The following is a 15,726-nucleotide window of genomic DNA, read 5'->3' on the forward strand; positions in this document are numbered from 1 at the left end:
ATGTTTCTGATCAAAGTGATGGCATGTACATATTAAAAATATATCAGAAATCTTTAAAAATTAGTATATCGCTATTTTAGTATTTGAAATACCTGTTACATCACTACATCAATTTTATTTGAACTGTTGGATACTGAAAGTATGAATCTTATATCAATAATATAATGAGTAATAATACAATGCAGAACCCAGCACACCCACCTGATATCAATAAAGATGTATGTTAATGTTTTATTAATTGTATTCAACTGTTGTGAGCTACCCAGAATAATTGAGAGTCATGTGGCATACAAGTTTAATAAATTAAATTAAAATTAAATCAGTGTAATAACAAAATAATACATAAATGTAAGTTTTAAAACAGAAAACATAAAAAAATGACATAACATATGAAAGATAAGTCTGAACATTCTAGAAGAAAAGAAGCCCTGCACTGAAAATATCAGGGAGAACCAATTTGGCATAGTGGTTAAGGTGCTGGACCAGAAAAAAGGAGGTTGTGAGTTTTAGGCCTTTCTTAGGCATGAAAGTCAGCTGGTGACTTGGGGCCAATCATTTTTTCACAGCTCAACAAGGTTGCTGTGTTGGGGGGAAAAAGGCAAAAGTACCAGGTATGTTTGTTACCTTGAGTTGACCAAATATTAAAAGAATAAAAAGTGGAATACAAATCTGTTAATAATAAGTAATAATAAGTAATAATAATAATAAGTAATAATAATAATAATAATAATAATAATAATAATAATAATAATAATAATAATATACTGTAGTGATATATTCATACATTTTAATCATAAATATGATGAAAAAGAAATTCACAGAATAAGCCATGGTTAAAGAGTTTTCAGGTACATTTTTTACATTAAGCAAACTGTAGTTTTATTTTTTAATTTCATACTGTTTCTGAATGCCATTCCAATGCCAAGATTTGCTAGAAAATTACTGAAGTTTATTACTATAAGAGCACTCATATCAACCACTTGCAGTTTCAAAGAGCCCTTACCCAGGGCTATACCGTGGTATGGAAATAGCTTTTTATTTAGTAAGTCAACAGTTAAAAAGTGAATTGATTTTGAATTTTCAAAATGGAAAAATATAAATGTGGACTTGACCATTTGGCATTATAATAAAATGAAAACATTTTTTATAATTATGGGCATTTCATAAATTATGATTTAGTTTGTGACATATCTTTCTGTAAATTTTGCACTATTGTTAATTAACTTCTCAAATTGAGTGCATACCTTTTCAGTCCCTTCTTGTTCTCCAGGTGCATATTTACTTATCTGATCAGACAAAGTGGAAAGTGACTTGAATACTAACAACCATGCAAACAACTTGAAAAATATCAACAATTGTACTAAGTACTAAACAACTGAGCTATAATTGGTTTTTAAAGTAGCTAGAAATTAAATCTAGTGTCATCCATTTCAGGATGCAGCACTAAGATTAGTTTGAATTGTTTTCCAAATGGAAAAAGATTATGTTGCAGCTGTGATCTCTGCTAATCAAATAAGTCTTAATTCTGAGTTAACTGATTGTAAACCATTCTGAGTTAGGATTAGGAATGGGGAATTTCCTTATTTTAAGTACAGCTTACCGAAATTACTTTTTAGTATCACAGTCTGATAATGATATAAATAAACAATATTTATTGCACAATACCACTGAAGTGCATAATATTGACAATATAGGTTTATTCTATCAACTTATTTGCATTAAGAAAATCTGAAGTAAACAAAATCTTAAATCCTGTGATTTTAAGTATCTTCTGATAGCTGAGCCTCTTCACTGTCACTACAAGGCAACTTCATTGAAATTCAATGCCAGTCTTATTATCAATTGAAAAAACATATGTGCCGAATGAAAAAGTCGTAAGAAAGTAGTAAAGTGATATACATGGACATGTGGTGTATTCTAGAATAATGGTAGGCATTTTCCATGGCAGTTGAGCATCAATGCAAAGAAAATTCAAACAGTTTCATTCTAGGACAGTTTTTTTCTTTGACTTTGAGAAAGATTTGGTTAGAAATAGAGATCCCTGGTACTGCTTCCAATTCATGGTCCCTAATGTCAGCAGCAATATGAGAAGTATATAAAACTCTATAGATAGACATTCTGAGTCCAAAGAGCAACATGAAATGATCATGGAAGAATGCATGAACTAAAATGCTACCATGCATGAATACCTCCAAGAAACAGAATACAAAGCATTATATTTGACAGTATACCTTTAGCATAAATGCTCTTCTCTCTATAAATGCTTTATCTTTAAAAGAATGTATGGAACAAAGAACTACAAAAAGGCGGGAAAAGATTAGCTTTCTGAAGCATTTAATACTTATTCTTAAGATAACAGCCATTTCACTCTCAATTTTCATATAATTATGGGAAACCCTAAAGCATTTAAAAACTGAATGTAGCTAGGGAATTGTTTTCTTACAGATGTATTCAGGGTTATCTGGCAGCTTTTAAAATCAAATGAAATATAAAAATCCCAAAATGTTTTCATAAAAGCCAGTTCAAATGTTACAATAATCTTATAATAACTGAACTTCAAATGGAAATTTTAGGGAAATAACTGCAGATAATTTTCTTTTGACAGAAACTTGTCTATTACCATATTTTTTCCTGCAATAGTACCAGCAACAAAAGCTGTAGCAATATTCAACGGCATTAATAACGATAACAATCTTTCTAAAAGAAAAGAACACTGCAACTAAGAAACTCCTGGAAAAAGATTAAATCATATTGAAAATTAATCTTACTGCTACCCTATTTTTCCTATTTTGTTAATAAAAGCAGCACCAAATCACATTTTGAATGAGTGAAAAGCAAGAACGTATATGACAAGCAATTAAACTGAATGCTCTATTCTAAGTGACAAAATAAATTCAGTAACATATCTGAGCTCTATGAAAGTCATAATCCAGTGGAATGTACATATATTCATACACAAATCAGGATCACAATTAATGACCTAAATCTGTCGTTCCAAATTTATTTGTCATCTAGTGGAAGTACCCTAGAGTATGTATTTAATTGCAGATGATTTCAGCTCCATAAATAAACATTATATCATTAAGATAATAATTTGGTTCACTACTAATGATGTGATCCCTAAGATGCATTTATATTAAACTAGGTCTTTAAATATAGTGTGGAAATTCAGAATTCTGAAAGTTGTATAGAAAATATGCAGTTGTTTATGATTTTAAAATATGTTATATGGACCTATTTTTACAAAACTAGCTTTGATTTAATGCTAATGTAGTCCAGGATTTAGGAACAGTCAAATCAAGGCTAGGAGACTATAATAGTCCCTCTGCAACACTGAATTCAAATCTGACATTTGTTTATACAAATAGATACTCATACATTGTTATTTCATACAAATAAGCACACACCTTTAAAACAATTGTTCATTGTAGTGCCTCCTTAACGTTGATGAAACATATATATCAGTGGTGGCAAACCTATCGCACGCGTGCCAGAGGGGGCATGCGGAGCTCTCTCTGTGGGCATGCACCATTGCCCCAGCACACATGGTCTCTAAAAGTTTGCCATCACTGGTCTAAGGCAAGCCAGCCTGGAGCTGCCATCGGGGAAGTGCCCCTTCCCCCCTGCAGCAGTGCAGCCGTGCCTTCCTTACGGGCGGGCAGGGCAGGAGGAAGAGCTTGTCCCTCTGTGATAAGCTGCAGCTGCGCTTGGCAGGCAACCTGTAGGAGCCCGACACCGTCGCGCTGGCCATGTGGTTGCAGTTTGTCCCACTATGCCTGCCGCTCCAGCAGTGCCTCCAAACGGCCGCCGTCCTCCAGTGGGTCTTCTCCTTCCTGGCGCTGGGTGAGGATGGGATGGTGCCGGCGGCGGCAGCAAACTTGGCTGTGTCCCAGCCGCGGGGGAGGTCGCAGGAGAGGCAGCGCTGGCCAGCAGTCATGGCTAATATGGGGTGGTGGGCCGATGGCTGTGAAGGGAGCCCAAGGCGGGTGTGGGCAGGCAGTTACAGTGCCCGGATTGGCTCTTGCGGGCGGTGACTTGCCTTGCTTTGTGTGGGCCTGCCTTCCCAAACCCCGACTGCTCCAGCCCTGCAGGGCGCCACCACTTCCTCTCAGCTGGGGCTGTCCACGGACAGGAGCAGCTGGAGTGGCAGACTCCTAAGCACGTTCAGAGTGCCACAGCTGCTGCTGCTCGGGGGCTGGCGAGGCAGAGGAGAGGGTCACCCGCTGCCTCTCTTGTAGGCCAGTGCTGCCTGGGGCTTTACCTGGTGCTGCTGCTCACAGACGGCTGGCTGCTGGCACTTGGATACGTGGCCTGTCTTTACCTGGACTGGGAGACACCGTCTCGCGGGCGGTGCCGCTCCATCTGGGCTGTCTGGCGACACTTCTGGGACTATTTCCCATCACGGTGAGTAGAGGAACCGGGAGGCTCCTGCTGCTAGCAGATGTGTTGGGCCTGGCGGGACACCCACTTTCTCCATTTGGGGGCTCCGACTCCAACACGGCCTTGGCAACAAACTGCTGTGGGCCGTGAGAACGCGGGGCTCAAAGCGATGCTGGAACTTCTTGGGAAGAACCAAACAAGCATGGTGGGGGTCGCCCCCTTTAAGTGCATGGCCTAAACCTCGTCTCCTCCACCATTGTCAAACCAGTGTTACTGTGTAGCCCCCCTTCCACAAATGCCATCCTTTCTGTGCCCCCTTGGTCAGAAAGTGTCGGCCCTTTTTAGATTTTTATTTTAAGCTTTTATTATCCCCTGCCTGCTGCAGCTGACTCTGGTCCCCATCTTCCAGGAAGCAGCCGCTTCCCCACCCCCACTGACACTGCCCGAACTGCATGCGCCCCTTTCACTGCACAGGGCTACTGTTGTTGCTGCCGGTACGCATCAGCCGGCCTACCGCTTCCATGTCTCTGTTGCTAGGCCACCAGTTCCTCCCCCTGCCGCAGTCTCAATGGAAGCAGGGTGTTTGGCACCTTGAAAGAAGAGGGTGGGGCTGGAAAAGCCCCAGCTGGGTGGGGGAGTATGTGCGCGCTCTTTTTCTTGAGGAGTTTCTCTCTGAATGCTCGTACTTCCACGTTGCCAGACGTGTGAAGGCGCACGTGGGCTTATCTCAGAAGAAGCATTGCCCACGTGGGAGGTGGGAAAGTTTATGGCACCCCTGCCCTGCCTCGCCTTACCCCACAGGATGAGCCTCCTGCCCATCACCCCACCTGCCATCGACCCCCTGGATATCCCCAACTCTGCTCAGCCCCCACAGGCATCCCTCCCCACAAGCAACATCGAGGTGGCCACACCCACCATGGCCATGCCCACCCAGCCTGCTATGACCGCCATAGCCACGTCCACCCAATGGGCCATGCCCACCCGGCACCCGGCAATAAATAAGTGGGTTTTGGGTTGCAGTTTGGGCACAGGGTCTCTAAAAGGTTCACCATCACTACTATATACATTGATGAAAATGTCTCAAATTAATAAAGAGAAAACTTAGATCTTGATATGGAGTTTAACAGAAGATGAAAAGCAATTTATGAATTGGCTAACTGGCATTAACTTTACTGCTAAAAAAGGCTAAATAACAATTCAAGAATTATTATTTCCCAGTTTGGAAACATATAATATTTGATATTTGAAGATAGAAGAAATAAAATTTGTCCTGATTAGAAAGAGCTATAGCAGTTAAAGTGAATATTTTACCAAGACTAAAATTTCTATTTCAAATTATTTTAACCCCTATTGAGAATAAGATACTGAATGAACGGCACAAACAAATAAGGGTAGTCTATTTGTTTCTTGTTTCCAAGAAAGAAATTCAAGAATTTGCAAGATTCGGAAAAAAGGTATGGCCTAGCAATTCTAAATGTCAGACTGTACTATCATGCCAGTTACCCAATGTGGATTTCAGAATGGATTATTCTTATTTATGATTCTATCACCTTAATGGAAGGGACAGATTTTCCACAGAGATTGCATAGATGTATTTGGGTTAATATATATATAAACAAACATTTTTCTAGAAACTACTAATATTATGCCAGGGGTCTTCAAACTTGGCCCTTTTATGACTTGTGGATTTCAACTCCCAGAATTCCTCAGCCAGTGTGCCTGGCTGAGGAATTCTGCGAGTTGAAGTCCATAAGTCATAAAAGGGCCAAGTTTGAAGATCCCTGTATTAAGCTACCCAAGGATAAATATATTTTAGAGAGATTTCGCAGGACCTGTCTCCTTGCCGGTCCTTCAGTTGTGACACTGAAGTTTTCGCTGCTCCTTTGGAGATGTGCTAGCTGACTATTCCTCACCCCAGAAGTCCTTATCTGCTTTCTTTCTATAGTAACTCAAATTGTTGTATGCTATGTTAGGAAATTATTATTTACAGGGATATGGAAAAAAATATCTCCTTTGTGATTAAAAGAGGATTTCTGAGCAGGAAAGCTCAACTTCACTGATTTTGGGCATATTTATAGCAGCTGAGAAACACCACATAAATTATCCAGATTTTATTATAGAAAATATGGCCACAATAATAGCATAACAACATACCTCATTTTTTTGACTTCGCATGGCATCAACTTCATATTCAGCATATTGTGGATCCTGAGCTGGGTCCCTAGCTTCTTTGAAAATACCTACTTTCTAAAAATATAAAATAAAAAATACAAAAGTAATGCTATTTACTTGCTTAACTCAAATGTGCCTTGAAACTTGAGCACCTGTTTATCAGGAAAGGAACAGCCTTCCTTGCTGGAATGTTATTTGAGGCCTCAAACTGTTCAAAAAACATATTTAGATTATTAAGAAAATCCATATCATTCTTACATGTCAGGGAAGCTACCTTATAGTCAGTAATAACCTGAATACCTTGCCACATACATCTAGGGTACATAGGATCTTGAAAAAAATTCTGCACTTTCTGACTATAGGCCCTGTTTTATAGGACATCACAAATCAGCTCTTACTTTGATAAGTGCTGCCACATTTAAAAGCAGTGTTTGCAGTGGTGGGATTCAGCCAGTTTGCATCGGTTCGGTAGAACCGGCAGCTAATTTTTTGTTCACTTTGGTGAACCGGCTGATGCCCTAAGCTCTTTTTCGCAAGATCCAGAACGGACTGCCGGAAATGTGTGGACGCCACTTCCAGAAGTCCATTCTGAGCCTCGGAGGCCCAGGCCCAGAATGGACTTCTGGAAGCGGCAGTCACACAGATAACTGGTTGTTCAGGTATTTGAATCCCACCACTGGGAGTTTTTCACCTTCAACATCGCATGGACCTCCTGAGATATCCAAGGTTTCTCATTTGCCCACGTAACAATAGTCTTAAGAACACTGACATTCTCCATACACTTTTGAATATAAGCAGACACCGTAGAAGCATTCTCGTTCACATCAGTATGTTGTCCATTCGTTGTAGCCTCTTTAAATATGTTCTAATTTGTGGGCCCAAAACAATCTTGTAGAGCTTCCATAGCTCCTGCCGGCCACACTCTCACCTGTTTCATAGTTGGTCTCTCTCTCTAATTAACAAAAGCTTATATACTGGCATAAGCACCAGAGATGATCTGAAGAACCAAAATGAGGGCGAGGGGCAGCCTGAAATGCTTTCTTGATGTTAGAGTAAGCTAAATTCAGAGTATTCACACCTCTAGTAGCAAAATCCACATATTGATGAAAATTAGGGAGGTATGCTTTCAAGTCAATCTGATTGAAATCTCCTACCACAATGAAAACCCCCTCCGAATGGGTAGTTTGCAAGTTATTGAGAATGCAATAAAGAGCACTCAGGGCTTCATTCTTGTTGGCACGGGGAGGGGGTGGAATATACACAACTATGATTAGAATGACAGTGAATTCTATTGGCAAGTAAAGGGTCTATGTTTATAAATGTATATAATATATGCACATATATTTTTATACTAAACAGACAAGGCATACTGACAGTCTTCCACAATCTCACTCAATCTACTTCTCCTAGTATGGAGAAATTAGATCTGAAAAAAATATTTATGTCCCACTGGAATCAATGGAATATTTTTAAAATCCAGTTGCTTGATGGGGTTCTGAGGATCTAGGTTGAATGGACAGGCAAGCTGAACCAAATTTGGCCGTTGGCCATTACCATGAAGGAGAGTAAGCCTGCTACTCCATTTTAGTTGAAAGCCCAAGTGTAACATCTGCAGCAATGATGGCTCACCATCTCAATAACCTTTTCCAGAAACAAAATATTTGAGACTGTACCAATAAAGTAGATTTGCAGCTCAGGGTTGAAATGAGGGGTCCTTAGTGCTCTCTGAGCTTGGTTGTTTTGTTGTAGACATGATGAAAACTCTTAAATTTTACAACATATGTACAGACTTAACCCTAATTTTAACTGGGAAACTGTGACTATCCTAGACCAAGCCAAGTCCCAAAACATTAGAAAATTCCTGAAAGCATTGCACTCTGACAAATTGGCCATCAATAGAAACATAGACATATACAATATCTACATACTGTGCAAAACAGACAATCAACCAGCCAAAAAGGGAATAAAAAGACCAAAACACCTCCCCTCCCAGCAATCAAGACCCAGATCAGCATAGATTAACCCCAAGATTAACATCAGGCCAACAATCAGGCCAACATCAGGCCAACAATCGAGAAGTAAACAATACTCCGATCAAGGAACTGCCAAACAAGCTAACAGTAAACAGCCCAACCAAAGAACTCCAAGATCACTCCCAGCAACGCTAAGAGGGCAAACTACTAGAATATAAACTGAAAGCAAACTCTAGCACTGATGATGTTACTTAGTTTGAGTCTGAAGGGAAACAACCAAGTTCAGAGAGTTCCAAGGAGCCCTCATTTGAGACTGTCCTATAATTTCACAGATCTTCCAGTTTAATGAAAAGTTTCTTGCATAGCTGCCTCCTTTAGACAAGGGGAACTACAGCATGATAAGAATCTGGTCTAATAGACCACCCCAATTTTGAGTTTTATTTATTTATTAAACACATTTATATATATATATTTTGGGAGTCTCAGGAGATATTGAAAGGGTGTCCATCTTTATTGAGTCTGGTACTCCAAAGAGGACTACAAATAGGCAAAAGCCATACATTGCAGCTAAGGTCTGGAATCTCCTCATCAATAACTCATACTGTAGGTAATAGTTTCAAAGATCTTGATAGATCTACTACAGTGGTTCTCAACCTTTTTAATGCCGCGACCCCCAACCGGTCGTAAGTCGAGGACTAAACCGGTCGTAAGTCGAGGACTAAACCGGTCGTAAGTCGAGGACTACCCAACCGGTCGTAAGTCGAGGACTTTCCCTGCCCGGGAACGCCGTGCATGCGTGGTTCCGCCCCCTGCGCCGGACGAGGCGTAGCTGGCAAGCGGCAGAGACGGAGCAGGCCGACCACCAGCTGGCCCAGCTCAAGGGAGGTAAGGCACCCGCCAGAAAAGGGGAAAAAAATGGCGGACAGCCTTACTTGGCGACCCCCGTGAAATGGTCAATCGACCCCAAATGGGGTCGCGACCCATAGGTTGAAAACCGCTGATCTACTACAAGCAAGATGAACAAATAACTTTATTTGCCAAAATAAATTACCGTAATCACAGAAAGTGGTAAGAAACATTCTCTATATTGTTACAGGTCTAAATTTACACTAATATTGATTGAAAAAAATCAGACCAAGAGAGATGGATCTGAGAGCTTACCAAACACCACCTTCAAAACTTCCTAAAAATAGGAAGCTAGAGACTGACTGATAATTAAAAGAAATATAAGAATCTAGAGCTTGGTTTCAGAGCAGTGGTTGCATGGCAACAGTTTTCCTAAAGGCAGCATTCATCACTGTCCTGAATAGTAGAACAATTGCCTACCTGGTTGGCTGAAGCAGCTAAAATGGGGAGGGGGGGATCCAAACTTACTTGTGGTGCACCCGAGCCACCTTCTAGCTCTACTAATAAAGAGTTGCCCGAAACAACCCAGAGATGTTGGTGTGCTTGTTGGACAAATCTGTATTCAGAGGTGGAGGGAAGGGGGAGCAGGCTCTAATTTGATTATTTTAGCACCAAAAAATGGTAACGTCCTTCACAACATTAGATAGTCCTGATTAGGATATCACATAGATTGGTTTATTAGATTGCACAGAATTCAAAGCAGGATGGGCTTTTTGCCATGTCTATAAGTAATAGGCAGAAAAACAGCTTTATCTCTGCAATATTTCAAGCAAAATGCAAGAAGGCATTCAGTCAACAGTGAAGTGAATACTCCTATAGGAGTATCTGTTTTTTGCTTTGCAGCTCATTTATATATATGGCAATTTATGATGAAGGCCCTAGGTTGTAATCATCTTCTAGGCAACACTGATTGCTGCAACATCATCTGAAAGGCTGGGTCTCCATAGGACTTCTTAAGTTCCTTTGTTCTTAATAATATTCAGTCATATTTTATTGGCCCAAGCTGTGGTGAATGGAATTAACAATTTGGGTTAATTAGAGGTAATTTAATGCATCATTAATATTTAATAATAAAAATCAATATATTCTAATATAGAAATTAGAAATACGCCTACCTTTGGGGGAAATATCTTTGCAAAAACTTTTTTCCATAAATCCAAAGGTGTTTGTGCATTCAACTTTCCAATGTCACTATCAGCAGCAGGAGGGGGTCCTAACAATTATTAAAAATATTTGTAATAATATTTACTCAACAGTTTAAAAGAGAAGCAAGCCATCTGCCATCTGTTGTCTCTTCCCATTTTCTCTAGATCCCTGTAAGATAGGCTGGGCTTAGAGAATGTAGTTGATTCAAATCATCCAGTGAACATTCAGATGGCTGAGGCAATTCAGAACATTGAAACTGCTGTACCACTGCTAACATCTGAGCGTAATTCTTACTGAACTCAGTACCGGTAAGACTTACTACTGACTAAGATATCTGTAGGATTACACTGTAATTTACATAATTAGAATAGTATTGAAGAAAATGTTTGAATCTTTCAAACATTTTGCAATCTACTTCAATGATATTATACATAAATGCATTCTTTGATGTTTCAGAACCACTTTTATTTTGTCTGTTTCATCCCTGTATTCTCTACATTCTTAAATCTGCATGGACAATAACTATACTACAGTCAACCAAATTAAAAAAAAGATTACCAACCTATTTGACTAAGGGAGTCCATTCCTGCTGGAATAAAAAGCGGTTTACTTGGATCCACTGACATGGATTTGCTTTAAAAATACAAAACAGAATAAATTAGTTATAAACATTGTCCAAGAGTTTAATTTGCAGCCTATATGAGCAGGACTATGCAATTCTTCATATTCAGTTCCAAAAAGTACTTTGAAGCGTGTGAAGGCATAAATATAACTCCTGCCTGCAGCTCTTTAAAGAAACGGTGGTTTTCCTGGGATTGCACAGTGCTACTTGTTTAACAAATGCCCACTTGTTACAAATGCTTTGCTCATTTAAAGCAGGAAAATATTCTCGATACAAAGGCCTTATTTTAAAACATTTCCAACACTTGCAACTTTGCTTATTTCATAAATCTTAATTTTGTGGCCAGTATTTGAGGGCAAGAATCCTTGATCAAACGGAAGAGTTGCCTTAAAAATCTGTTTACGTTTACTTAGTGAACATTTTGGACAGGATTGCCATTTGTATAAAATCATGTAACTTACCTTCTGTCAAAACCAAAGGCCAAATGGTTAATAAGTGCACGTGTTTTCAACCACAGAGCTTCTGATTTGCTAGTAAACTGAGAAAAGAACATAACAATTTGGGTTATATTCTTCACAGCAAACATAGTAAAATGTCATTCCCAGCCCATTCAAAACTTGCCCCTCTTTTATCATGAGCGAACATACACTGATTTCTATAGCCCATACAGGTAGTCCTCGAGTTAGAACAGTTCATTTAGTAACAATTTGAAGTTACAACGGCACTGAAAAAAGTGAGTTATGACCATTTTTCACACTTATGTCCATTGTAACATCCGCATGGTCATGTGATTTACATTCAGATGCTTGTTAACTGGTTCATACTTACCACAGTTGCAGTGTCCTGGGGTCATGTGATCACCTTTTGTGACCTTCTGACAAGCAAATTCAATGGGGAAGCCAGATTCACTTAGTGATTGTGTTATTAACTTAACAACTGCAGTAATTCACTTAACAAATATGGCAAGAAAAGTTGTAAAATGGGACAAAACTCACTTAACAAATTTCTCAGCAACATAAATTCTGGGCTAAATAGTGGTCGAAAGTCGAGGACTACATGCACTTTGATGCAGACATAATATTTCTATGATTTTAAGAACTCATTTATTCTTAACACAAATAAGATTTAAAGACTGGTTCATGTCTATCTCCTTTAAAGAGTTAAATATTATCCCCTTTTAAACATATGTATTAATTTTTAAAATCATTATTATCCTAATGTTAATATTTTAAACTAATATAGCAAATGTGACAGGTTCCCTTAAAAAGCACAGAAAATGTATGGGAAGAGGATTTGGGATGTCAACTCTATAAATGTTATAGAGAATATAAATTCTTCCTTCAAAAGGAAATGGGAATGAGAAAAGGAGGCAGGGAAGGAGGCGGGGGGGGAAGGAAGTCCCGCCTTAGCACTTGGCCACCAGCAGCCCTGCCATTGATTTGCTTGTCAAAAGATTGCAAAAGGGGATCACATGACCCTGGGACACTGTGATCATCATAAATATGAATCAGTTGCCAAGCATCCAAATATAAATCACATGACCCTGGGCATGCTGCAATGATCATAAGCGTGAAAAATAGTCATAAGTCATTTTAGTGCAATTGCAACTTTGAACTGGGGTTTTTTTTCTGGGTGATCAAGTTTTTGACACCTTGCTAGGTGGTACTTGAATATTGCCATGTCCTAAAAGTGGTACAATTGGTGAAAAAGTTGAAAAGCCCTGCTCTAGATTTAGACCTATACTATCCATACTACCCATTTAGACCTATACTATCCATTTCATTATCCATAGTGTTACAAACTTATTTTCATATTTCCTTTGGTTGTAATTTATTTTGTAAATAAAATGTGCCAATTTTTTCCATCTGGCACATAACTGAATTGCTCATTCATTTATGTTCTCTTACTGCATATCTTTTTTAAATCAGGCAGGCTCAATATTAAATAGCATTCTATATGTAATTGTATCTGACATTTATAGGACTGTTTTTAAAATATATATTTTGTAAGATGAGATTTACTTTTTTCATTCCTGCTATACAGTAAGTTTATATTTTCAGTGAAACCAATAGACTCAAAAAGGATTTAGTATCAGTTGGATTGTACTTTGGAAATATAATCATACATACCGCTAAGGATGCACCATAATAATGAGCAACAAATCGAAGTGTCTTGTATATTATTTTTTTCATCTCAGAATCAAATTCCTAAAAAAATAAATAATATCCTAGGTATTTTACAGTATATAATAGTGTTACATTACATATTTTTAAACTAAGACATAACTATTTAAGTTAGGTCAAATGTTACTTTCATCTCAGTATCAACAAAACCATATTATTATTTCTCTGAAAAATGGCAAGTAACCATGGTGGTGTTTTTAAATTATCCACATATCTGAAAGCAGAATTATAGAGATGGGTTATTTGTATTAACTTTTTGTATAATAAATTGAACATGTTTTTATCTTTCTTTTTATTTGTATTGATCCTAAGCATATATGGAAATGTTTAAATTTATTATTATTACTAGAAATAAATTAACCTAATGAATATGCCAATGTATATGGTGAACTTTTCCAGTAATGGCCAACTGTTCAAACTACTATAGCTAAAAAATAGTGCCAGTTTTCAAGCATTAACTAAGACGTGATCTAGATATAATTGTTCTAGTCCAATAAGTCTTGATTTATTGGGCTAAGAATAAATATCTGTACATGAATCAGGAAATCGTAGTTTAATTATGGAGTACAAACCAATATTTGAAACCCAAACAATTGCTTGGGGTATTACAAATAAATTGGAATTATCTAACTTAAACAACAGAAAAATATGATTTAATAAATAAAGAGCTGTTCTATTACAGTACAGGTAACCGTTGAGTTACAATGGCAATTGGGACAGGAATTGCCATCATGAAGTGAAACAGTTGTGAAGTACGATGTCATATGACCACATTACTTACCGACAGCAATCCAGCCAGTCCCAGTTGTTGTCATAATAAAAGATGTATTATTGCTTGCTAAGTGGGTAGGACTCCCAAGCAAGCAGTGTAGGAGTGCTGCAGGAAGGTGGAAGGCCCCATGCAGGCCCATGCACAAGTTGGGGGAGGAAATGCTGTGATATGAACACAGGGAGGCTGGGTTGGAGGGCATGGGGTGCATGTGAGAGCAGAAAGATGAGGGAAGGAGGGAGCAGATGTGTGCATGCAGATGCCAGGGAAGGAAAGTAGGAATTATGTAAGTAACGGAAAGTTTGGGAAAGAGGGATGTGTGGTGCATACTATTTGGAGAACAGTGTGAGTGGCCTTGGGAAGAAGGCCTGGCATGGCCAGTAGCTGCCTCAAATAAGGCCAGGCTGGGCAAGCCTCATTGCAGTGGAAGATGGTAAAGGTCAGGTAGATGTGGCAGAGCCTGCAGAGTGCAGGGTGGTGGGGGTGGCTGGGGCTTTGTGCTGTGATGCTGGGTAGTTTGCTGCGGTGTGAGGCTTAAGGTGCGAAGGATTGCTGTTATATAGAGCAGCCAAAAAGGTAGAGATGGGGAGGGCAGATAGACAGGTGGGGGGCATTTGAAGTACCCCTGTGGCTGTGTGGATGGGCTGCCAAAGCACCTGGATTTTAATCATGTAACTGCAGGGTACTGCAATGGCCATAACTTTGGGGACCATGTGTAAATACCGTTTGTTCTGTGTTGCTGTAACCTTGGTTGCTGAACGAATGGTCATAACTCAGAGACTACCAGTATTAGATCATAAGACAGATAAGAATAAAAGAGGGATAGCATGGCTTCAAATTGATTGTGCTTTAACTGGGCTTATTTAAATAATTATTCTTTTTTACTATACTTTGGGTGTAATTTAAGTCGGTAAGTTATGGATATTTCGCTAATGGACATTTGATCAAAATTACACTATTTTTGCTGAAGTTATAATTCTGATCAACTTCAGCTGTCTGTCTGTTTCAAACTTTTTTAATCATATCTCATCAGGGTCTGTTCAGTCTGTTTTTGGAATATGGCTGAGTCAGCTTGAAGGAATATGATTTCTAGAGCAAGCTATCAAAGGCACCTGGGTTTGAAATGCAAATCACACAGGTGATTTGGCATGAATGTACCAAAGAGTGAAAGCTTTCTAAAATATTCTGAACCCTACCAAATAATGCTTAGAAGTTGTATAACATTTAAGAATGCAAAAGGAATGTGTTTATTTTTATTTTTAAATGCATTAAAATTTATTTATTTATATTTATTTATTTATAATTTAATTTATACCCCGCCCTTCTCCTCATGGGACTCAGGGCGGCTAACAGCCTCGTAAAAACTACAATACAATTACAATAATTAAAAGCCGAATTAAAAAGAAATATTTAAACAGGCCGATCAATTAAAATTATCCTTAAAAATCCCCTGAAACTTTAAAATCGTTAAAAATTATCCCTATTTAAAACTCACCCTAGGTCAGGCCCGCTTGTTGAAAAAGCCATGTCTTGAGGGCGCGGCGGAAGGTTAAGAGATCCGGAATCGTCCGGATC

The 15,726-nt window shown here is 38.7% G+C and overlaps 1 protein-coding gene across 2 annotated transcripts in view; it reads right to left on the minus strand.

Moving 5' to 3' along the window:
* DYNC2LI1 (dynein cytoplasmic 2 light intermediate chain 1) overlaps positions 1-15,726 on the minus strand; it is a 29,003-nt gene that overhangs the window by 1,357 nt on the left and 11,920 nt on the right. The window contains exons 8-13 of one of the 2 annotated variants that reach the window (XM_015813089.1): positions 13,329-13,406; positions 11,661-11,737; positions 11,140-11,210; positions 10,547-10,644; positions 6,535-6,627; positions 1,245-1,286 (exon numbers count right to left, since the gene is read on the minus strand). In XM_015813089.1, the coding sequence (XP_015668575.1) occupies positions 1,245-1,286; positions 6,535-6,627; positions 10,547-10,644; positions 11,140-11,210; positions 11,661-11,737; positions 13,329-13,406 (459 nt within the window). The remainder of the gene's footprint in view (positions 1-1,244; positions 1,287-6,534; positions 6,628-10,546; positions 10,645-11,139; positions 11,211-11,660; positions 11,738-13,328; positions 13,407-15,726) is intronic. The other variant, XM_015813090.1, reaches the window with a different exon arrangement.

The sequence above is a fragment of the Protobothrops mucrosquamatus genome, unplaced genomic scaffold (assembly GCF_001527695.2).
Source record: "Protobothrops mucrosquamatus isolate PMUCROS unplaced genomic scaffold, P.Mucros_1.0 scaffold134, whole genome shotgun sequence".
NCBI lineage: Eukaryota > Metazoa > Chordata > Lepidosauria > Squamata > Viperidae > Protobothrops > Protobothrops mucrosquamatus.